A 26,145-nucleotide genomic window follows, 5' to 3' on the forward strand; every position below is an offset into this window, starting at 1 on the left:
GGTTGATCATTGCGAAAATTAGTGGCTCAATTTAAGACGTCTTAAAATGAAGAATTTTGGTCTGTCACAATTATTATGACATCATTATTTGCATAAAAATTCTTTGATTGATAAAGATATTTGACAAATTCAAACATTTTAGTAAAATAATTTTTTAATAATAATGTCTCAATTTAAGACGTTTTAAAATTTGAATTTCAAGGCATTTAAAAGAGATAATTCGGCATTTTAAATTAGTATTTGATAATTCTATAAGTTTTGAGGGATTTGGTTCAATATTTTACACTTAAGGTGATCAAAAATCATTTCGTATTTTAAGACATTTTGAATGTTTTTGGATTTATATTTATATTTTTCTGTCACTTGCGGATTCTTCGATTCATGAAAAATTTAGTACTACACTCAGAACTTCCTAAAACAATAAAATGAATTAATAGAACTTTCACTTGCACTTTCGCTCCAGAATTACCGAAAAGAGACGGAATTATTCTTGAATAATTTCGTCCTCACGTTTAGGAAGAAATTATTTTATTCCTAGAATAGTTTTCATAAGAAATATAGTAGATTAACTTGTGCCTCATCTCCTACATTTCGTCCTCGCTCGATTATCCTGAAGGCGGTCCTATCCCCACCACATCGAACCGATAGAAACTTTTTTCCATATCAACGTTCTCATTTTTTCACGCCCCATAAATATCTAAATCCAAAAATCGACAGAGTTCTTCGTCTCCGACGTCTTAAATTGATTAAAGAGACCAGCTTTTATCGCAACTCAAGTGCTTCCCACAATCGCGACCGGATATTTGGTTTCTCGTCCAACAGAATCGCCAATAAAACATCAGTTTATAAACGTCCACACGAATGGCTCTAAATGGCCTTTAAAATCGCGTTATTGTTTCTGACCGCACACATACTCACGTACCGGAGGAATGAGGAGATACATCGTACGAAAACCAAAATCGTGATGGGAGAAGCGGTTCTCACCCGGCTGTGAGGGGGAGGCCATGGTACCCGACGTTTAATCGCCCTCGAGGAGATTTACGACTGTGCACTCTACCCCATGGCCCTATCGTCGCGCGTTTACGTACTGTGGACAATATATCCAGGGACATGAGCACACCACAAATGTCCCTGAATTCTTCGCCAACGAATAATTGATATTGTACATTTATTTTGTAAGTTATGGTGTCAACGAATATTCCAGTGTCAGCAGTTTTTTTAATGTGGAAAAATCTATTGGAACATTTTTTTATTTTTCTATTGTCCTCAATAATTTTAGCTGTCAATTTAATCGTCGAAATAAAATCTCTGAATTCTTTGCAGAAAACTTTTCTTTTTTTACACTACTACGAAGTTTTTTATTACGAATTTGTTTTGAATTTTGTCATGATATAACTCTGGGTCTGGGGGGGGGGGCGAGATTTTTTGATTTTTTTTTGTTCATGATCTGGGGGCGATCAAAAAGATTTTTCTGAACATTTGGCTGTGTCTCCTACATTTTGAAATATTTATTTAAAAAATTGAGATTGAAAAAACAGAAACAAACAGTATGAGTTCGTGACTTTAAATTTTTTTCTTTATAAATGTCAATTCTGACAATCAGTTTATGAATACATTTACGATCTTGCACTACACAATATGTATTATTATAACCATCAGTTCAACTTTTGTTGTAAACGAAATCTACAAATAGACGTCTATGTTGTTTCTAAACGAATTACGCGGAAGTATTTTATGACTCTGAATTTCTCCCGCAAGTTTTAATGGAGATTTGTGAGTTAGTCTAACTCGTGACCAGCCGCTTAACCACATAAAGGATTGAACACCCGTAAAGAATAGTTATTTTTTATCTAGTCATCGATATTAACATTAATTAGACAGGGATAGCCACTTCAGACCGTCTCTCATGATGTTTATTGTCATAGGGGGATGACAACTAATGATTCTGATTTTAAAAAATCATCTCCACCAAGAAAATTGTAGAAAAAAGGCTGATTTCATATTCAAAATTATTTTCTCAATATTTTCATGGAATTCTTGAATATTCGATAGCCAAACTATAACAATAATTTATGTCACACGTTGGTTAATGTTTTTTAGTGAAAAAGATATTTGTAATTTCATTAGCTCTCGTAAAATATTTGAAACCAGAGATTTTTCAAGAAGTAAATTCGATCGATTCCGTTCGATTTATTTATAATAGACCGAATAATGATATTGAAAGGCCCATCACGTAATATATCATACGTTATAATGGAATTCTTGATGATGGAAGGTAATAATTCCGCTTCGGCATTTTCTGTCTGTCCGAATATTCGGAAATCCTGAGTATATCTGCGAGGGTTTCACCCATCTAAAATTATGGCCATAGCCGAGGGTGTGGGTTTTCCGCGCTAGATATGGCTGTTTTCGATGCAGCATCCGGTGAATATAGTGACCCTCACATATGTACGTACAGTGGATGGTGTACATGGGCGGAACATGGCCGAGGGGCAGCGACTGCTGGGCTGTCCGGGACGTTAAGCACTCGACGAGCGATTTATCGCTATCTCTTGGGGTACCTATACGCTCGGAGTGAAGGGGGTTGGCTCTCAACCGCAGGGTGGAACTTTAGTCGTGCTGCAGTTATTTGAGGCGTGAGGAAACTTTGGCAATTGGGAAAGCAAGTTCAGATTTTGAGTCATTAAATTGTTGAGAAATTGGAACATTTTCGAGAAATTGTCTGATAATTTTCGTCATGGAAAATTTACACTGTGAGAACTATTAATTCAGCTGGAAAATCATATGGAGGAGTTTCCCTACCTCCCACGTAGAAGAATATTTGTCTCGTGAAGATTTTCCCGAAATTTTCATACCAATCATCGAGAGATTTTCGCATGATCTCTTCGATGATTCAAAAAAATTCTTCGGCAGATCTTTGAATGACGATTTTTAATGTCAGAAGATGTGAATCTGAATTAAATTGCCTTTTCAAATATTTTATATTTTAAATAAATTCACTTCTTCACCAAAAGTGACCAAAGGACCAACAATGGTCTTCCGAAAAAATAGTTTTTTTGGTATTCCACGTACGATAAGAAAATGTTCGTGTTATTTTTTGTCACCGTGAATCTTATTGACTGGACAATATACGAATAATTAATCAGTCGTCACTAAATAAAATGAATAAGTGCTAAAAAAAATGAATAGAACATTAATAAAAGGAATATTCCCTCTCACCCAGTCAATAAATTTTGTTCTTAACGAGATAGTGGAGAAAAACGAAGAGCTTCCCCATGTTTCATGTTTTTGAAGAAAAAAATTCAAGAGCGAGATACATCGAGGGGTCGAAGGTATCCGGATGAAAAGAGCCTGCGCTGATATAAATCTCAGACAGCGAGGGGAAATCATCTTGGGAGTCCTCCGTTGGATATTTTCAACGATGGAAGAGACGTCGCAGGTCTCTCTATTGGTGTGTGTCGGCGAAAAAAATGGGGGCGGGTGTGTTGAAGGGTAGGAAGAGCGCGTAGCGAAACAGCCTGCTTGTGGGGGGTTGTTGTCGGTGTCCATTGGGGGTTGCCCCTCGCCCTTCCATAAATCTCGCATATAGTTGATTTTTACTTGTATGATTTTTCGAGAGGATGCACATGGACGATGGTAAATAATGCATCGTTAATTTTCTTGGAGAATTATTAATCCGATGCATCACATGTCAGTACCGAAGTTGTAAAACGAGATAAGTCACTCGGGACTACTGTTTGGATTTTTACGAATATCTCGAAATCTAGGGGAGGTAGCAAAATTTTTGTTATTATCTTTTTTATGGAGCGAATTGAGTTCTACAAAAAGTGTCATAACAAAAAATTTGCTATCTCTCTTGGATTCGGAGGTATTGCTGAAAAACTCAATGCAGTGATGAAAAAATATGCAAAAAAATCCTTCATCCGTAATATATTCTCGCAAATACTTCGGTGTGTGTGGGAGGCAAAAGAATACTTTACGGACTAGTAATATAATCTCTTCATTACGCGGTAGTATTGTAATAGAAAATCACTGGAAACCATGGCACGAATCATTTGGATATATGTATTGTTTGATGGACATTAATTTTTCGAAACAGTCGCTTGAAAAGTATTTCTTCATTGCGTACAAGTGCGGAAAATGTTACATTCTAAGAACGCTCCAAACATCATTGTCAGTGAATATCAATCATATCCACAACCATCTGCTACCCTGCGATAAATTTGCGAGTCTTCCAAATTTAATATTTCTTGAAAAATAGTCCATTCTCCAACGAGTGCGTAAAATGAATCTTTTTATCCATTAAAAAATGTGTGTAGTCTTTCCTTCCAAATGGAAGTCCCTTTTTTCACACCTGTCACACCCTATTTCTCCTCCCAACGTATAGAAACCCCAAAGACTGTGCGTAAACGTTTCCTTTATCCACAAGTAATTCAAAAAATTGTTTAAAAATCCAATTTTCTTCGCGCACGATAAATTTCCATATCCAAAAAAAATTGCTACTTTCAAACCCGAATGAAACTCCAATCAAATAAAAATCTCATTACCCTTGGCCATTAAGCTCTCAACAATGACAATTCATTCTCATTACACTCTAAAATGGCTTTGTTCGGGGAAGCCCTTGGGGTGAATCTTGAAAGACCTTACAACCTTCTTCGTATTATAAATCTGGCATTAGGCTAATTTTCGTGAATACACATGGCACTGGGGATGAGTATTACATGTTTGGTGCAATGATATGCCAACTCACGGTAATATTTACGAGAGTATTAAGAGACTGCTGTGAGGAAGCTCTTGAAGTCGGGTGAGACACCAGGAGGAGCACACCCTCACGGGACATCTCTCTCTATCTCTCTCCCCCTCACTCTCACCATTTTCATCCTCGCAACCCCGTGATACACCGTCAGCAGTACGAAATGGCTTCCCCTTGGGTTGCCAGGGCAACCGTTCACCCTTTCCACTAGCACAAACCACCCCACTATGGCATTCCCCCGGATCCGAGGGCAGCGCACCCCATTACATCTACGTATTACCAATACAAATGTACCGAAATACACGAATACACATTCACTCGCGGGGGAAAAGCCCACGAACCGTGTAATCCCAGTGTACATGTTACTCCAGGGTACGGCCATGTTGAATTCAATATCGGCATTCTGCGAATTCCGGATGATTTTTTTTCTCTTCCTCTCTCTCTCTCTCTCTTTCGCTCTGAGGGCCATCGTTCAGCGATCCTGGCACTCGTTAATACGGAGAGACTAGGTGATATGGAAATGGCCAGAGCACCGTGAAGTTTGATGTTTCCTAGGGTGATCCGACGAATGGTGAATGTAACTGACCTTTCTATGGGCGCGGGTGAAATGGATTTTGTTGGGAAAAGGATGAATGGGGATGTGGAGAGAACAATGGCGGAAAAAAAATTTAGTAGTTTTTTCCGGTTTCGTTGGAATATGCGGTTTTTGTGTGTCGGATCGCGGTTTTTCGGTGAAAATCGGTAACAGTGGGTGTGAGGAACGGGCCAGTGTTGGCATACAGCTGGCGGAGCGTTGGGGCAAGACTGAGAGCACTGGACCAGCACTGGGTGCTTCATGTTTTGTACCTGGGAAATGGAGACGGGGAAATGGTTCGGTAAAAATTACTACACTTGGGAGATATTTATTGAGTGGACAAAAAATTTTATTGCGGAGTTTGGGTTTTTTTTAGGGAGTAAATAGTGTAATTGTTTAAGGCACCATTAAATCTTATCTAGTGGCAGGGTAGTTTGTAACGAACGGTCAAAATACGGTACGATTGCTGAATGATTGGGTCATTTTTAGTGAATTTTATTCTTTACGCTGGATTTATTTTTAACTATGGGAGAAAAATTTATTCTGACGGAAATTTTTCCTGTTCAAATTTTAGTCTACAGCACTGCAATAGTTAACGGTTATTGCATATGATTATATGTATATTAGGAACCATTATAAAACTGCGCAGAGAATTTTTCATGTTGATATTTACATGAGGAATAACAAATGTTCTGGTTGTGTATATTGAGAGACAAATCTTTTTGCAAAATATTAATTTACTTGAGAGAAGTATATATCTTTTCTTTGTGTCGTCGATTTGGCGACTAAGATTTTGTTCCTTTGTATAGTATAATTACTTCCCTTTATATGGTATATGTGACCATTGCATTTTTTTCCGTCAATGACAGCTTGCATTTGTTAGTTTTTGTAATTTTTTTCCCTTTCCTGTAATTCCTCAATTGGACATTTATGTCCTTAAATGAATCCACTGCAACAATATTCCAAAAATTTCAATTAATTCTGCCAATTTCCATGGAAATGATCCTCGCATTCGTACCCCCAATCCTCAAATTCACGTGTCAATGCAGTCGCAGCTGCCAATTTATAAATTCAGATGAGCAGAATGTTGCGCTCACAAATTAAAAAAAACGTTCACATTAAATGGAAATGAGGTCATTAATTTCAGAACGAAATGGAAATCCATGATTTATATATTTTTGTTAATGCGATTGTGATAACAGACGCCAAATTTATGAAAATGGCGAATGACTGCGCGAATTAAAAAAAATTATTCCCATCCTTAAAAAATAAATTTATGTAATCAAAATAACAATAACCGTAAATTTAAAAAATCAATCTCATGACAATTAATTGATTAGAGAGAGATGAATACATCGAATATTATCCCCTCGAAATTATTTAATTTCCTCAACAACCGATTTAAGTCAGAAAATTTGCATTTCCTCCTAAAATTATCTTTTGTTTCATAAAAATCACTGTTAATTAACCAAAAATGTATGCATTTACTCAAAAAATGTAAATATCTAACGACAACATTTACTCCCCAACTAAACATCTCATATTCTCCTGAAACCGTTAACTTTTTCCGCAAATAAACCGATTTAGAACGACAAATATCTCCTCAGAGAAAAATATAATTCTTCGATATAACTAATTACTTCTCTCCGCGTTTATTCATTGAGAACCACTTCAATGATATTGAGAATTTCTCTCCATTAAAAAATGAACAATAAAAACATGTCTGGGAAGTCTTGGAAGCAATTCTCATCACCTGCCTGTCGTAATGGTTGTCCTGACACTCCGGAAGACCATTATCATTCACAATTTACATCTTCAACGTTATTCCCTCCATCGTCAACGCTCGATATTGAACGAGTCGCATAAACGTTACTTAGAATTCTGCCATTTTTTTTTTGGTTTAAAATAGAATTCCTTTATGGTAATGTCTTTGTTGGATTCGTTGATGGAGTCCTTTGAAGCTGTCGTACAACTCAACCGATTTGAGGTATTTCACACGGTGAAAAAAAAATCCACAATTTTTTAAAATATATTCAAAGAAAAATGAGTGATGACAATTAATAGCGATAATGACAATTGTAGATATTATAGATTAATCCACAGATCATTAGAATTCGATTTTAAAAATTATCACCCAACTGATACATTCAGAATAATAATAATAATAATAATAATAATAATAATAATAATAATAATAATAATTGATGGATAAATATGAAATTAAATAAGAAAGAAATAATAAAATTTCTCATTCGATGAATATAATTTGGAATTTTTACGAATTTCCATGAAAAGTTTACACCCATTCATTATTATCAATTATTATTATTTTGCTGGTAAATCATTTGAAATTATTGTCATTGTAATTAGAAGAGAAACTTAATATTTCATGAATTTTTCAGTTATATCGAGATCTTGAAATCTGTTAGGTTTTGTTAAATAAAATTGAATGTTGTCAATGCACTAAAACTTGAACTGTTTGATAAATAGATAATAATGATCAACAATGGAATGTCAGCTCTGCATTAATTATCAGTTAATAATTTCTCGGGGTTAAAAAAACTCCACAAATTGTGATAATTCTTGTGGCACGCCTTTTGTTTCATCCCAAATACTCAGAACAATGGGGATCAAAATCCCCGAGATGTTTTCGTTCTCTCCCTGCGCCATTGTGTGGCACCCATCTACCATCCAGCTAAAGAAATGAACGAAAGAGTAGAAAACAAAAAAAAAATAAATAAGACGAAAACCGGTTTTTCGTGGAGGGAAAGAATGAAACGGGCGTTAACTCGCCGCAAGAGAAACGAAATGGCGCGGATCTTGGCTTTCCCCCTCGCTCTTTTGTTCTCAACGAAAATTACTGGAGGAGGCGAAAAGCAAAATGAAACAGAGAAAATGTAATTGCACGGAGGAAGTTGTGTTTTATTTTTTTTTCAGTATTTTTTTTCAAAAAATCATTGACTTGGCTAAATCCAGTAAAAAATCCCTGGACTTTCTGTTTCCCTCACCACATCCCTTCCACCCTTATTTTGTCCAGAAAAAAAATAGCGCTAAAATATAGCCGAGAAAAATCAATAATTTAATTAAATTAACTTTTGGATTCAGTGTAGAAATAAGTTTATAAAATAAACTTTGTTCTATTCCATGTGAGTTCTACTAAATTTCAATGAAAAAAAAACATGACGTGCCATAAAATATTAAATTCAGTTAAATTTTAAAGATTCCTTTCAAATTAAGAAATTACAAAAAAAATCGGATTCTGAAATAATGAATGTTTTAGGATTTTTAAATTTTTCTTTACTATAAACAAATTAAAAGAAAGTCAATATTTAATATTTATTTAATAAATTATAATATTTATTTGTTCAAATCTCCATAATTGTTTTCATTGACTTTAAAAATATTTTTCGATAATAATTCCTCAATACAGTCGAGTCGACTGAAAATCTCACGAATATTGTTAACATCCCTTCAATAATTACCACCTGAATTTTGAGCAATTGCAGGCGATATCCCTAGATACACAATTTTTTACCTGAATCCATAGTTTCCTCGTGTTTACCTCTGCTTGTCACCCAAATACCATAAAAACGTCGTCCGTGCGTATAAACTTAGTCGACTGTCCATTTATGACTACCCTCCCCCTCCCCTCGTTCTTATAGCTATACCCTGTAGTGAAAGTTTTCCTCCCAGGAACGTTGCATTTTTTGGAAAGGGTTCACTAGAGCCGTGTAATGGTCAACCTTTTTTTCCGACCGGCTACAGAGAAAACTTTCTTTTTTTCCCTTTTTTTACCACTGCACTCGGAAGGCACTCGGCCAAACTCTCTCAACCCCTGCAATAAAACTGACCCGTCGGAATTACTCTTTTGTTCGAGAGAAAGTTAAAGGGCCCAGGGCATGACAAAAAATGCGCAAGATTTGTGACACTCATCAAGGGGTGCCTTGGTTAAAAGGAGAAATCCGTGGCACTTCCGCTTGGGCTTAAAAAAATCTTTCCCAGAAAAATCAACCTTTGCGATGAAAAAAAATTCTGAATCGGAGAAAATTTGAGGGAAAATCCGGTGAATCTATCCATTACTTATAATTGAATTGCACGTGATTCAGAATAAAATTTGAGCGATAAGGAATCCGATCAGATACTAATTTTTTTTTTTATATAAAATTAGGTCTTGTGATGGTCTTTTTGGAGGTCATAAAGCCCTCACAATATAAAGCGAGTAGTCCACATTAATTTTGTAAAATTTTTTGTAAATTAAAATTCAAAATGGCTCTAAAAAAATATTTTCCCTTTTCAAAATAAGAGAAGCCCGTGGCACCTCTTGACTTTTAAAAAATCTTTCTCAAAATCACCGTCTACGATGAAGAAAAATCCTGATTCAGCGAAAATTTGCAGCAAAAACTCATTGAATCTATTGATTTATAATTCAATGGCATGTCATTTAGAATAAAATTTGAGCGATGAGTAATCAGATCAGATATTTTTTCATAAAAAATTTGGTCTCGTAAAGATCACAAAGCTCCCAAGCCATGAAGGGAATACTTCACATTGATGTTGCTGAAATTAGTGTAAACTAAACTCGAAAAAGTCCAGAAATTCCTCTCAAAAAATATTGTCCTATTCAAAAATAAGAACGAAGACTCGAAAAACGGGGAAGCCCAACCCCTACAGCCTTTCCAAAACAAACACGTGTCTGACTTAAGAATAATAGCTGATAATTTCCTTCCAGGTCCAAACGGATGTCCGAGACGCCGAGGTAGACAGACCTACACGCGATTTCAAACTCTCGAATTGGAGAAGGAATTCCACTTCAACCATTACCTTACGAGACGGCGGCGAATAGAAATAGCGCACGCCCTGTGTCTAACAGAAAGACAAATTAAAATATGGTTTCAAAATCGACGAATGAAGTTGAAAAAAGAACTGCGTGCTGTGAAAGAGATTAACGAACAAGCGAGAAGAGAGCGGGAGGAGCAGGACATGATGAAGAAACAACAAGCTGAGAAACAAGCAAAAATGCAGGAGCAACAGAGTGCCCTTCAGCATCAACAGCATCACGTGTCTGGTCTTGACAAAGCGCAGAGTGATCTCCTTAAAGCTGTCAGCAAAGTTCAGACATAGGTGTCAAGTTGACAACTGACAATGGCAGCGATATAACTCCTCAATGCCGATCCAAATCGCAAGCTGAGTAAATCCTCGATCTACGTACTTACCTGGCTGTTCAGTTCGAGACAAATCCACTGTTAATTGTTTCGATAAAAAGGCTGACAGCCACGCCTGACTGATTCTTAGAATGTATTTTTTAATCGAAAAATAAGAAAGAGTGGAGAGTTTCATTGACAAATGATAAATCCAGATAAACGAATGCATCGCGTACTGAATGGATCACGGCGCCGATGAGAGTGACACTAGGGCTAGTGGAGAAATCAGTGCGACGCTGTGACTACTGCGACGCCGTGGCTACTGCGACGCCCTAATGAGTGCGATGCAGTGGCTAGTGCGACGTCGCGACGTGTCACGTGTCTGGAAAACAATTTCCTCTCTTTTTTTTCGCCCCCAAACCCCTAAAAAAACACCTCTGGAAGTGTTCTCCGGCCAATTTCCTCGGCAATGTCCAATGGATTGACGATTCAGTGTGTGTATATGTTTTTTTTTTTCGTGACCATACATGTGTACAGAAATGGAAAGACGAAAAACAAATGTGGGAGAAGGTGGGGAGGGGGTGGAAGGAGGGGAGGTGGACATGAATCTCGAAGGTCGTATCGATTACGCGAGTTCTCGTGGTGTGTAAACGTCGACTTTCAAGGTGGGCCGCTTCTTTGACATCCAGAGAACTGACATCGATATCGCCTGCATCGGGGGGAACGTGTACACATGGAGAATAACGAAAAATCACTGGAAGATTTTTGAGAGACTAAGGAGTCATTGATAAGCGTGCCAATGAGGGAAGAATTATATCACACGATACATCGATTTGTATTACACGACACAATCCCTCCATGTTCTTTCGGGTGTATTTTGAATTTTTTTTTTATTCAATTGCAAGAAAAGCTCGTTTTGCTTTTGTGTTAGGGAATTTACGGGAAATGTTTCACACGTATTTTTTGATGAATGCAGAAAAAATCGTCATCCGCAATTATGATTATGCGTAAAATATGATTGAAATGAGTCTTCAATTTATGTTGAAATATATTTGAATGGAGTTCCGTCCGCACAGGGATGAAGTGTGTCTTAAATTAAGACACTTTTTACGAAGAGTCCTGAACAGTTTGATTTTGAAGATTATTAGAATGTGGGGACAACTCTGCGTATTTGACGAAATGACTTGAAGTTTTTGAAAGGATAAATCATTTCAGGAGTCAAACGGTTTGAGGCCATTTGAACTGTTGCCTATGTGTTAATATCTAAATCTCTGAACCGGGTCTAAAAATATATTTACGAAAATTTCGCTACCTACCTTAAATTCTGAGAAATGACGGGATATTATTATTAAATAAATGGTTTCACATTCAATTACTGATTTTAAAAAATGTTCAAAAGTACGTACGCGGTGACGGAGAACAGTAGGGGTCGCCATCTTGACTGGATGCTTCTTCCCTCGGTCACTCCAACCTCCAAAAATGGCGGCGTCTCCACCTCGTATTTTTAAATACTGAAAAAACAGTGAATTCGTTCCAGACTACGTGCAACTTTTTCAATTCAGTTCCTTTCAAGTGAACAAATACTTCAAGTCATCGTTACAATTTTTTTCATGCACTTTCGACTGCGAATTCATGACGTCAGTTTTCCCTGCATTCAATGGACTGTTTTTTCCGTGTGCGCGCGGGCACAAATTTTTCCTTCTCATAGCAAAAAAAAATTCCAATTTTGTTTCTGTTTTAAATTTCTTTTGCAACGATTGTTAATTTTTTGGATGATATTGTTACCGAGAGAATTATTGTGTTCAAGTTTTATTTTGTTTATTAGATGAATTGGTTGTAGTTTTTGTTGAAAACCCGTTGATTTACAATTGTTTGAGAAAATTTGGGGTTTGTAACACGCACAGCTTCTTTATTATTTTTCTTTGTAGAAGTTAATTATCTTGATTATTACAAGTTCATTATTTTCCAAACGGTTCTGCACTATTGGACTCTCACTTCCCACGCTTGAGCACTTGGATATCCATTGCATTAACTTGAACCGACGTGGCACAAAAAAAAATACCGGACGAGTATATTTACTCTTAGTACATTAAATACGTAATTTGGTGTCAGGGTAGACCTTTTCAGTAGTCATAGAGAGCCTGTTATTGATAATTAACGATTTACGATTCAGTGATGAGATACAAATTTAATGGAGACATTTCGAATTCTAATGAAATCATTATCTATTTTTCGGCATAAGAGCAAGAGGTGTATCTCAACAGCTTTTGAATTAATTATTTCGTAATGAAATAGAAGATAAGATCTATTGAAAGCAAAATTATTATCCAAAATTCAAAATCTTGAATAATAATTAGAAAAACTCGGAACCTGGGCCCTATTCCATGAAAATTCAGCGGAAATAATTATTGAAATTGAAATTCCAAATTAAATATTCCACTCGATTCGGTCCAACTTATTTATTTGATTTACTCATTCAAAAATAGCGACTTTCAAGAGATAAAATTTTTATCTTGGCAAAGAAATAATTCTTGAGCAAAATTTAGATTTATTGGAGATCATTTTTATAATAGAAAAATAAATAAATACTATTTTATGAGCTTTTATAAAATAATCCACTGATTACAAGCAGCAGTTCTGCCGTTTCAACAATTACCATAAATTGATTCAATCGCGTTTTGAGATACAACATTTGCCGGTATAAGAATATTATGAACTAAATAATAGATAACACTTATATTACAAGAAAAACGAAAAAAAATTAAACACGGTAATTCGTGCTGATACAGTATGAACCGAAGCGAGGAAAGTGAACGGAGAAAAAATGAGCGAAAAATTATGAGAAAATTGATGTAACGAGTGAAGATTAAACAACAATTTCCAAGAATAATTTTTAAAAATGCACTAATCATTACTAAAAAAATACTGCAAAGCAAAAAATATGTCCTTTCACTAATTTTTCTTTAAAAAAAAAAATCTTAAAACACAATCTTGCTCGGCAATTACTCAAATTATGCAGTAATTTTTCGTAATATTTTTTCTCCATGTGAGGTTAAAAATATTTGCATATACCATGAAAAAAAAGTATCCATAAAAGAACATTGTGTTCTTGAGTATCCTTCGAAATAAATCACTCACCCGAGTGATCGTAAACCATAACTGTTATTAATTAATAAATTAATCCCTAATGTAATTAAGCTGCGCGTGTCATTTCCGCACGATATACTCAAATAATTACCATAGACGAGAGAATAAGCGTAATCAACGGGTTTGACAGAGACAATGGGACGAATTAAATTAATTGAATGAATGAAGTAACAAAAATAAACTAAGGGACATGGAAATTTCCTCTGAGTATCTGCTACATACCCGGTTGATCGCGTACGTATAAATATAGTGATTAAATTACTATTGCATAATTATTACTGTAGTATGATGAGGAAATATCGATTCTGCTCTGCGCACTCTATCAGTTAATGGTAAGCGTGAAAATGTATAGTTGGAGATGAGATGTCATTTTTTTATTCAGTTTTTTCAGTTGCATTTCATCAATTCGAAATTTTCGAAGTGTCAAAAAGTGTGATCGCGCCTGCCTGACCCACTCTAAAATGTATACGGCTTTAATCGAATTGAGCGATTGTGACGAGTTCAATACAATTTGCGAAAATCCTGGCTGTTTCGTTGAGAACTGGAATTGCTGGTGGAATTTCGTGGGATTCTAGTGATTTCGAGGATTAATTCCGATCGACATTGTGCAATTTTCGGTGTTTTTTTCAGAAGATATTTATTTATAGAAGTTACGAGCGATAATTCATCAAATCAGATGAACATTCATTGTTTAAACTAAAGAACTTTGCAGCGATCTTTCGAATGATGTTTTAAATCATTCGAAATGACAATTAAATTAGGAAATTTACGACTGGGAATGGATTCAAGTTTTCTGAATTTGTTAAAGAGTTTTCAATCATTTTTTAATGTGTCTTGAGGGCCGAGCCACTGAATAAATGCCGATGAAAATTGCACGACTGTCAATAAATTGATGTAAAGATCTTGAAGAAATTTCCACTAAAATTTCTTTTAAAAAACACTAGACAGGTCAAATTCTAACCAGGAGGAATAGTTTGTTACGAGGGGTTGAGGGCTGATATTAGATACTACCACTATTTCTAGGAAGCTTTGTATATCGATAATGTATTATGATCAATTATTGACGTTACGTTTGATGTTATGCCATTTTTAGGAAAAATACACGTGAAATAATGATGATGAGATGCAGCGTTGACTTTTGGGTCTGATGTTTTCGGATTTTCTCTTTGTTTGGGGGAGCGGAGGATTTTCAAATTTAGGAATTAATTAGGGTTACCAAAATAGACCTTAATTGAAAGACTTCACAATGGGGACAATCCCCGACGTTTTCTTTCCGCCAAAATTAAGTGTTTGGTTTTTTATTTATTGAGTTGAATGACGAAGCATCGGAAAAATGAGTAGTTATTTTTTAATATGCCCCTAGGGGACTAAAACTCAAATAAGAGTTCTATTTGTGCAGCTGGTTTCCTCTAAATTTCGTCATTTACTCAGTAAACGTCAATTTTCGTGACGTTGTCTCAAAATCGGTTACAATTTCGCTGTTCACGAGGAACAAAATTAGGAAATCAAATTCTTCGACATAATCATTACTTTGTTCCATTCCCATTTGAGACTTTTAGATGAAAAATTATTTTTCACATTGTCAATTAACGCCCAACGAGGCTGAAGCACAAAACTGCATCCCTGACGATTTTGTAAAACTAATGATTTATTATTACGAAAATGAGTTCAATCATCAATTTAATTTCTGTATTTTCACAAATAATGAGAATCGAACGATTCAATTACAGGTGACTCATTCATTCTATTGGATTTGTGTATTCAAAAGGGCAAAAATTATCGTGTTTTTCTGTCAAATATTTTAAAATTATTTTGACAATCGATTTTTAGTGAACTATCGACGCGTTAAAATTGATTCATATTGATTATGTTAACGAAATTACAATTCGATGGTCAAATTAATGGATCAGTGAACCGTTCTCCCCCTAAATTCCTTCAGAAAAACATCAACATCTTCAAACGATTCTTTCATAAAAAATTAATGAAGCGGGCGCCGTCCACATTTGAACTTTCAATTGGCCCGTTCAGTCCTGAAAATCACCCGAGACAAAAAATAAATCGAGTTTTTCAAAGTAAATCGTTAAAAGCATCGCACTAACCATATCATTTCTCCGAAATTCTCAGACACCTAAATTACAATTTCATCCCCTCACTTTTCATTAAAATTCAAACCAACTCCCAGAATAAAAAAAAAAATTTAATCTTCGCTCTAACCTTTTATCCCATATAATGAATGTATTATATCAACCTGGATATAAACATGTAAATTTAAGTAATTAACTGCGAGAAAAGACCCAGCGAGATGCGTTTAATATAGTACAACGTGCCCGACTTGCCAAACCTCGTGACTCACAGCTAAAAGAGTTTATTATTAATACTCGAGTAGTTGGAGGTGACGCGAGAACTTCTCTCATTCGAATTAAAGGTAATTGAGCTAGCAGTAAATACAAATAACCGATAAAACTGATAAACAGGTGATCAATATTGAGCGTAAATGGATTATACATTGAGAGAAAGAAAAACGTGTTGTTGAACGAGTCTTATTTGAACAAAACCAATAATAGCGAAATAATCATAATTCTGTGGCTTAAAATCAAAATATTTCGCGATTTAAAGGCGTCGGAAGTACAAAAAGAAATTATCAAAATTTTATATCACGAATTCTGGACCAAAAATGGACGGAAAAGCACACAAAATGGCTTAAAAAATTTGTTCATTCTACAGAAACCGAGTGAAGCGAGTTGAAAGGATTTTGCCGAAAATAAATAATTTTTAAAAATGTTCAAAAAGGCGAGATGGGTGGGCCGCCATCTTTTCCGCCCCTTGCGGTAGAGGGCGAGGGCCTTCAATTACAATGGCCGCGCCCACAGACGTCAGTCACTTTTGAGACACTTGATATAATTATTTATTTTCTTCAGATAAAGTTCAACTTGCTTCGTGGATTTTCCAAAGTCACAAGAAACGACATTTTTCTTTATTTCTGACGTGTTTATGAGAGATATTTTCATACAAAAAGCTTCATCTGCTGTAATATTATCCATCTTTAGAATTTTCAATGTGCAATTTTTGGTTCAAACTAAACTCGTTCAAAAAACTGTTCATTTTTCTCATTATAATGCGGAAAAAATTGAATCGGAGCACATTAGCTGTCGATGCGTACTATAAATATAGATTTAAAACAAAAGAATACGTCATCAATCCAGTGAACTATCTCTATCCAAGATAATGTATAGAAAACCCTGTAATTTATAACAATTAGAAATTTTAATAGTCGAAATCCGTCTCACGGAGCGCTCGATCGATGAAAAATTGTTTGTTATATTTTTATTTCATTACTTATAGATAATTGTTTATTTATGAAAACTGTTTATTTACGTATTATTTTTGTCGTATTTGTTTTATTTACTTTTGTTACGATAAAATGTGTGAGATTGTGAAAAATGATGAGTGATTTACTTTCCTTCGAGTGTTAGTGTGAGCTATTCAACTTGAAAATTAATCAAGTATTGTTTATGGAAGAAAAACCTTTAATATTTTTTAAAAAATAGGAAAGAACCAGTGACTGTATTTCGTGTTCGTTATTTCAATATGATTTTTGTGAAATCAGGTAGTTAAGTAATCTGTTAAATTCGATATTTCGAGGCGACGATAAATCATTATAAATAAAATTTATAAAAACAAGTAATTAAAAACAAACATACCATATACGTAACTAAAACTCGTCATTGTTAATTGAGATATTAATTTAATTGTCCATTGTTCTCGCAAACGATACGAAAACTTTCATCGTTTCTTGCCAAAATCATCCCGGTTGTAAAATAAACATTTCGTTAGTGAGAATGCGTGAAGCGAGTGTTATATTTAGTTAATTATCATTTGACTAGGCAGCTGTTCGTTGATAGCGAATTACACAGGAATTACGAGAAAAAAAATGAGATAATAACACATGAGATCTATTAATTTGCTTGGCTTTTTCTTCGATCGCTAGATTATCTCGCTTTAATCGAAAAAAAATTAAAATCCCATGCATATTTTTAAATAATAAAAATTTGTTCCTCCCGTACTGAAAAGTGAGCAGCTCAATAAATTATAGTAGATTTAATCATTGACTTCAGTGACAAAATATTCGGTGGGAGAGATCTAAGAAAAAATGTAGCGTATGTTAGATGAATGATGATGAAACAACTACCCTCGATATAAAATTTGCTATGCAAATAAACAGATTCAAACGAGAACACAAGTATAGGAGTAATGAAAAAAAAAAAATTTAAAACAACATAAGCAATGAAATATTTCTGTCCAAACGTGGATTCGTCTTACGTGTTTGTCTTTGCTGTACCTAAACTAGACGGACGAGGCCCCGTGTAACTTCATAATTCTCGGTGTAAATATTGACATTACGTACTATTAAAAACGATAATGTGGTGTTGCGAATGGAAACAAAGGGTCGTTTAGTGATGTGAAACAAAAACTACCTTGAAATATTTCCACCTCACAAGTCCACGATTTAAAAAAAAAACCTAATTAAATGTAATGCAATTTACTTTTAAGAGGAAAACCCGTAGCTGTTCTACAATACCATACCGCGTTAAGTCGTAAATATAACGGAGTAGCAAATGATTGTGGAGATTACGAGGGTGAAACTAAATAGACAACAGTTGAGAGGGGGAAAAACGATGAATCTCGTATCTGCTGACTTATTGAAAAAAAAAATTAGTATTATCTCTATGAGTTTTAAAAGTTAATGAGTGATAAGGGAGGTGTTATGTGCGAGGTAACGATGACGAGTAAAACCCATTGACAATGAATGTAAATGTATCCATTTTTTCGAAAACTTGATGTAGAATTATACTCATAAGCTATATCTATGATATACAAGAACGAAATAAAAACGTACCATAAATTAATTGACTTGTTATTGAGTTTTATTTGAATTTCCGAGGTGGTGAAAATAAATGTTTACGTCACTTATTAATTATTATCTTTAATTAATCTTGACAAATGGACGGCATGTCTTTCTTGGATGATGATCACCGAGCGACTGAAAAAATTAAAAAAAATCGTGACGAAGTTTGGTCACGAGTTCATTAATTTCTCTCTTTTGTTTTGATAAATAAATAAATTCCTGAATTTCGTGTGCGTTGAATAATATTTTGAGGACCTTTGCAAGGGTCAGGAGAAGACTAATCGCCGCTTACAAAGGTCGAATTACTTTGTCCCTACCAAATGAGGATGATCCGAATTTTCTGGGGGGTAAACAACCCTTATGATGTCCCCTGAAGATAAAATAGCGTTCACGAAAATGTAATGAAATAAATTACTTCAAAACTTCTAGAAAATTGCGAAAAATGATTTTGTTTATTCGATTCGGTCGTCAAAAAAATTGTTTTCCCTCCATTCAACTGAACTTCCCCCCTCTAAAGTACTGTGATCACAGAAGGTCGATGCACCCCCTACCGATCTCCACCTTTTTCCTGAAAATCCTTCCCAATCACGATACGCACCTGGGAAAACTGAGTGAGGCATCCGCCTGATCTCCGTCCATTTATGAAAAATCCCTCGCTGACGACAATGCACGTGCATTTCTGAATCATCCCCCGGTGGCCCAACCCCATGTTATCCTCTCTCACGGCGAAAACAAAAAGAAAAGTCACATTTTCACCACTTTCACACTCGGACGGGCGGAACATTGAAATGGAAACGTCACACCGATCGCCGGATGGTCTTTGCGGATATTTCTGGTATAACCGTATCTGGTTATGTGGATTTCATGCTGGTGTCGTTCCAGGGTAGGTTGGGGTATGTCGTAACACTGCAGTAGCCTCTTCGGGTTATTACCTTCAGCCCCAATGTGCGTAAAACTGGCTTAAAAAAATCTTTCGTGAAAGAAAACAAATAAATTCAGCGATATTTCTCAAGCGAGGAAAATGGTTTCTTTTTTGCAAAAACGATTTCTGGAAGAATGAAACGCCAAGTCAATAAATAATTAGTCAATTGATTGATGAATCCCATCAGACAGTTAAATAATGACGTTTGGAAAATCGATTGCTAAACATTAATCTTTAAAAAATAAAATTGCACGTACAATAAAATGAAGAAGTTATGCCTCCGATAAAAAGATACGATTCCTCGCTATTAGATAAATAATAATAATATTGAATAATAAAATTAATGGATGAGATAATGTCAATCTAACTGGTAAACTGGTGTTTTCATCACACATTTCATATTTTTATGAATTTTATTTTTATGGGCAAAAATTACCAGCAATAAAAGAAACTGAGATGGAAATGAAAAGGCGAGTTGAGAGAAACGATATGCGCAAAAAGCACCACATATTCATTCCACATAAGTTCGGTATGAAAAATACCACGAAATTACAGTGTTAAGCGCACAGTGCAGTGCCTTGGGGAGGTTGTTCCGTGGAATTTACGATCGTTGGAGTGGGTGATGAAAGACTCAAAGCACGTCGATAATAGTTTACAAATACTCTATCGTGACTCGAATACTTTTATATTCGCGTTCCAACTTTTCCGGTTTTTCTCTCGTGTGGAGAGACAATTGGGAGGAAATGGGGGGAGTGATTTTTGAAAGAATTCTTGGGCGATTCCTGCATTTTTTCTTTATGTGTAAACCAAAAAAGTTCGGAGTCGTGTAAAAAATCCATATTCATATCAATATAATATATTTATATATCAACTTTGCATAAATATATTCATAAATTCATTTTACATATCAATATTCATTTCAATATAATACTTTTTTCGGACAATAAAATCCAATCGTCTAGAAAATCGTTTATTACTATTTAAAAAAATATATTATATTGACAAAAACATCAGGCATTCCCCTCTTAATATTTACGTAATTATTTTGAACCTGAAAAAATTTCTAAAATATCGTACCACAATTTTTCTTTTAAAAAAAATTCCTGTCCTATTTTTCATTTCCATGACAATCGTTTTGTGCGTGAAAAAAATATTTTCTGCGAAGAACATTTCCTGGAGCGTGTAAAGTATAATTTTCAATAAATCACCCTTCACTTACTCAATTTTTTCTTCCCCCTGCGTTCGTGCAAGAGGCAGGAGTAATTAACGTCACGATGAGGATCAAGCCCCTCTGTACAGCGATGAAGGAGTACATCCTACGTGAGGAGGTACGAAGAGGAAGGAGAATAAAGATGGAAGAAGTTAAAATTGGCATGGCGTGCCGAGAGGTAATATCTGCACTATCAGGCATTCCTGTGGTGTACGGGGTGGCGCTTCCTCAGCTCCACATACACCTACGTGTGTGTGTGTATGTGTGTATCTACCTCTCATTTTTTCGAGTCAAACTCTTTCTCTATCTCTTTGTGGTATACTCGGCGATGCATTTAATAACCTAAACAGGATATAAATGTCTCGTATTGCTGTCACGACTGGGATGATTGTTATCGCAAAATGCCGATACATTTTGTTGTGGGGTCAAAATGGTTCGGTAGTTGGTGACTCCTTCTCTCGCTATTTTTATCAGTCTTTTGACAGACTTTGATCGGGGAAGAATCAAGAATGGAGTGAATTAAAGGTATTAATCGAGCAAATTAAAAGTGACTGATTGAAATTACTATTGGGATTGCATTATTGGATTATTGACATTCGGAGCGAATTTATAACTGTCAAGTACGGATATCGGACTGCTGTTCGTCTTCCTTCGGCCTGGCGAACATTGCCGATGTACAGCGGACACGTACGAAGATTTTCGCACATTTTCACAAATTAATTAACATGTTCTGAGGATTCAGTAGCGAAGTGGTAAAGCGGGACGAGTTGACTTATCTCTGGGGCTAGTTTTTGATTAATAACTCCGAATCTAAGTCAGATAGCGGAATTTTTGTAATAACATTTGGTGTAGTACCCAATTAGCTCGATAAAAAAAGTTATGATGAAAATTTTGTTGTCTCCCCTAGATTTCGAGATATTTATCAAAAAATAATCGACAGTCAACAGTCGCTTATTTCGTTTTATTTCTTCGCTATTGAAGTATCTATAGAACTCCCAAAAAAATTCTGGCATTAGTTTTAAAATTCTTCTCGTACCCTCGCGCAGAGGTAGCAGGAAACGTGCAAAATGACCGTCAATTTACAGCAACATATAAATAATTTCTGTTTTGATTTAGAACTTCGATTTTTATTTTTATTCAAATAGACGAATGGACAGATTAATTTATTCCAAATGCGATTAGTTCGTAATTAACAAGTGAACGTTTTGTAGCACTAAAAAGAACCCTCATCCACACCTAAAATCCATTTGGTAATAACAACTAATCCGTTCTATCAATCTACAAACACTAGAATTTTTCCCAATTTTTCCTTCTGAAACTAGAGTTCGTTCCGCTATTACTTGATGTGGCTTTCAAACGATAGAATTGATTTTCTACTGAATAATTCTGTTGTGGATTTTACGATTCTGGCAATAGCACAATTGATACAACAATCGATTGATTCTTGCAATCGTAATAATTTCGCAATGTTTCTCCCTTCCTTGAAGACATAATATCACATCTGTATGGCATTTGGTAAATAAATTTCCAGTAGCGGTCTTAATCAAGTCCCATAAATTGACGCTTCAACGAGCCCAGACTTTTCCTTCATCACATGATGCGAACCCGGTCACAAGCGTCTCAGTATCCCCTAAAAGGAGCGAAAAAATCCCATGCTCCATCACTTCGAGCTCTCAGCAATACAGAAAGCATCAATTTTATCGTATATGGAGTCATTCGCGGTATCTGCGGCATATCAACTTGAATTGATCAAAGACGTCCCGACCGAGCGCAATCCTCACGAGTTTGTGTTCAAGTGATTGGGGGAAAGTACCCCTGTCGATTCGATTGATGGACGATTCATGCAACGATCAATAAATATCAACAGACAATTTTTTTATGTTCACTAACTTGTCACAGATTTTCAGACAGGATCGGATGCACGCATCGATGCATATCGACCTCATTTGATAATCATCAATGGTTAATCAATAGAGTCTACATATAACCTTATAAGTCCTCTCTAATTGATAAATCATCTCAGTAGCGAAGTCGTAAAACAAGATAAATCATCTTTTAACTGTTGACCAGTTTTTGAGGAATATCTAGAGATCTAGGAAAGATGGCGACATTTTTATTAGAACCTTTTTGTGGAGTGAACTGAGGTCTACAACTAATGTCATTACGAAAATTCATTATAGACATAAATTAACAGTTTTTTTTGTAATTTATTGGAGAAGGAGCCACTCGTTAATCAAATCGAGAGCAATTTTTTTTTATCTGGCTGTTATATTTGTATAAAGTTTTCACGGCGATTCAGAGTTTGTAGGACTATTTTTGATTGATTCCAGTTGACATGAACTATCGATAACGCATACATATCAGGATGAGAAATCGGCGATATTTACGGTTGTCATTTTAACTCGAACTTTTAGAATTCTTTTTCACGTGATAAACATGACGAAATTATGATATTTTTTTCAACTATTTATGGGGTAAAATATAATTATAATTTTCTTTTATAATTTCCAACTAGTCTTTGAGACGCTGGGATTCATGGGGAATGAGGGTGGGGATCGTTAATCATATCGAGACAGTTATTTTTTTCCTGTGATCAGCTGCGGTTGGATTTGAATAGAATATTGGGAGGATCAAGAATCTGTCGGAAAGTCTTTGATCACATTGAATTGATATTGATGTAGAGTCTTATATGGGAACTGAGAAGGTTGAAAGGTCAAGCATGCGGGATCAACAGCTATTACTTTTAATTTTTGCTTGTCAATGGAAGCAATTCAGTAGTGAAATGGTAAAAGGAGATGAGTCATTTTTCATTATCAACCAGTTTTTCATGAATATCTCGGAATCTAGGCGAGATACGGAAATTTACATCCCGATCTTTTTTGTCGAGGGAGTTAAGGTCTACAATAAATGTTATTATGAAAAATTCGCTATCTCCCTTTGATTCGGAGATATTACCCAAAACATTGACTTAGAGACAAGTGTACTGATGTCATTTACCAGTTCGTTACTGAATTCTAATTCTTCCGAATTATTTTTGCAACAGAAAAATAAAATTTCGATTGTTTCATGAATTTCTCATAATAATAAACACAATACATCATTTTACTATGCGGTATCGTAATTTTTTACCGGAAATTCACATTAATATTAAAGAACGTTAAAAAAATTTCGTAAAATTTTCCTCCGCCGAATGTCGCTCCGCAATTCCGAAAAACCCACGCGATTTCTATCGAATATTGCTCTCTGTATGCGAAGAAGAAGGAGATCCTTCAACTGAGTTGAAAAATACTAACAAAATTGATTAAAAACGAATGTTATTCACTCGAATAAAATATTACTTCACTTCAAATCGTAACCGTAAGTGCTGTAAATTTCCAGTTGTGATCTGCTTCTCTCTTATTAGAGTATCGATATCAACTCGAATTGATCAAAGACCTCCCGACATCCTGTCGATCCTCCCGAGATTCCATTCAATTCCAGCCGCAAGATTACCGAGAAAAAAAATAACTCCCTCGATTTGATTAACGAACGGCTCATCCTCCGATCAATAAAATACCGAGAAAAAAAGACTTTTGAGAAACTTGTTCGGGCCCCCTTTGTTGAAAAATTCTGCATGCCTGCTGAGAACTCGCTCTAGTGAGCTGGGAATTGCCATTGGCAATCCACCGGTCTCCTGTAAGCAATGGGAAATAAAATATTAATGCGTAGGGGTTACAAGAGTTACCATCTTATCGTTCACTGTAGTCCTTGTGGGGAGAGATATGTCTTCTCCGTTTTTTTTCCCCTCCATTCGTTCTCTCCTCTCCCTTTTTCCATCTTTACGTGCCGACCTGAGTCGACCTGCCTCCGTTACTTATTGGTTTCACCGACGATGGAGACCAACCGCTGGGTGCGCGAGCAGGGTTGGAGAGAATTTTTTTGTAGGCCGTACCCAGGCGAGAGGATGAGAGTATTCCACTGGGTATTCATCGGTGAGTCAGATGGAAAATATCGGGGAAAGTGAAAAGGGGAGGATGAGCATACGCCAAATGGAGAGAGATATTGTTGTTACAGGTATGTCAACGGTTTCACGGTGTTTAATGATGAAAAATTCAGCCGGAGCGATAATCCGCATGGAGAATCCCGGGAAATTCCTATTCGGTGGGAATATTCTTTGATTTTCCATCGACATGGGAATAGATGTCGTGGTGAATATCCGGGATGTTATTATAAATTTTAATGCTATTTTTTTGGGGCTATTCCAGTAGCGAAGTGGAGAGCGGGAGAAGTTGAGTTATCTCAGGGTCGATTTTTTGAGCGATATCTCCGAATCTAAGAGAGATAGCAAAATTTTTGATAGGACCTTTATTGGAGACCTTGATTCTCTTCAGGAAAAAGGTTCTAACAAAAATGTTTGTATCTCTCTTAGATTTAGAGATATTCGCTAAAAGATGGCCAGAAATTAATGCTGATAGGAATTAATATTTGCGAACAAATGGGATTCTCAATGAATTGTTTACAATTATCAAAATAGCTGAAATTGTTTTATTGACAAGTTATTCATAAGAATATCGACAATACCAATGGAAATTACTTTTCAAATTTTTCAAATTTTTAAAAATTTGCGTAATGCAGCTGTCAATCAAAATACCATAAATCTTATTTGAATTTCTAAAATCAAAATTGGACTAGTCTATCACTAAATTTGAATTATCTTTAATTATATAATTACTAACTTATTTAAAAAAATCGAAATATGGATTTAAAAATCATGATCCAAATTTTTTTTCTAGTTTCCTCAATGGGATCTGCGACGCTGCACGTCATAAAGCCTTTCAACAAAACCAAATTACCTATTTTGAAAAAAAAATTGCCTCGTTCATGATGCATACGGATAACTCCTCAGCCTACAGGGCTATTAAATAAATCAATGAAGGGCGAAAACTTTCAAACTCAGCCATTACAATCGCGTCATATCCCCCAGGGTTCGAGGGCGGGAATTCTCCTCTTTATTTTCCACCATTTGCCTTCACTATCATTCTCACATCAAGGGAATCGCATTTGTTATGTGACAATGACACATTCGATGAAAAATAAGGCGGAGCCTGGGACTCGAATGACAGCAAAAATTTTCTCAAAATAATTTGTGAGGGGAAAATATCTGTCCATTTTTTTTAGGATGGGGTGATGAAAATTCGCTGGAATGATATTGCAATACGATTCCTTCCGGGATATGTTTCTCGGACTATAAATTCTTTTACGAGCTTTTTCTCTCGCTCGATCTTTCGGTCCGTTTGCCATGTGCGTCTCGAGATCAACTTGTAGGTAACAATATGCGATATCGTGGAGATAAGGGGAGTAAGACCAGTTGGAAGAACGATAGGGACTACTTTCTGGTGTAATTTATCTTTCATTTTATTTCTTTTATTTTTTTTTACGAAGTTTCATCGTCCTCCAGATGAGACTCGTTGTCCTTCGATCTTGAGACACATAATTCGACCCTTTCATTAAAT

At 35.5% G+C, this 26,145-nt stretch overlaps 1 protein-coding gene across 2 annotated transcripts in view; it reads left to right on the forward strand.

Moving 5' to 3' along the window:
• LOC135172630 (homeobox protein abdominal-A homolog) overlaps nucleotides 1–18,522 on the forward strand; it is a 55,326-nt gene extending 36,804 nt beyond the window's left edge. The window contains exon 3 of one of the 2 annotated variants that reach the window (XM_064138803.1): nucleotides 10,057–18,522. In XM_064138803.1, coding sequence (XP_063994873.1) covers nucleotides 10,057–10,448 — 392 coding nt within the window. In that variant the 3' untranslated portion in view covers nucleotides 10,449–18,522. Of the gene's footprint in view, nucleotides 1–10,038 lie in introns of both variants that reach the window. The other variant, XM_064138802.1, reaches the window with a different exon arrangement.
• The last annotated feature ends 7,623 nt before the right edge of the window (nucleotides 18,523–26,145 follow it).

This window comes from Diachasmimorpha longicaudata, chromosome 2 (genome assembly GCF_034640455.1).
Source record: "Diachasmimorpha longicaudata isolate KC_UGA_2023 chromosome 2, iyDiaLong2, whole genome shotgun sequence".
Taxonomy (NCBI): Eukaryota; Metazoa; Arthropoda; class Insecta; order Hymenoptera; family Braconidae; genus Diachasmimorpha; species Diachasmimorpha longicaudata.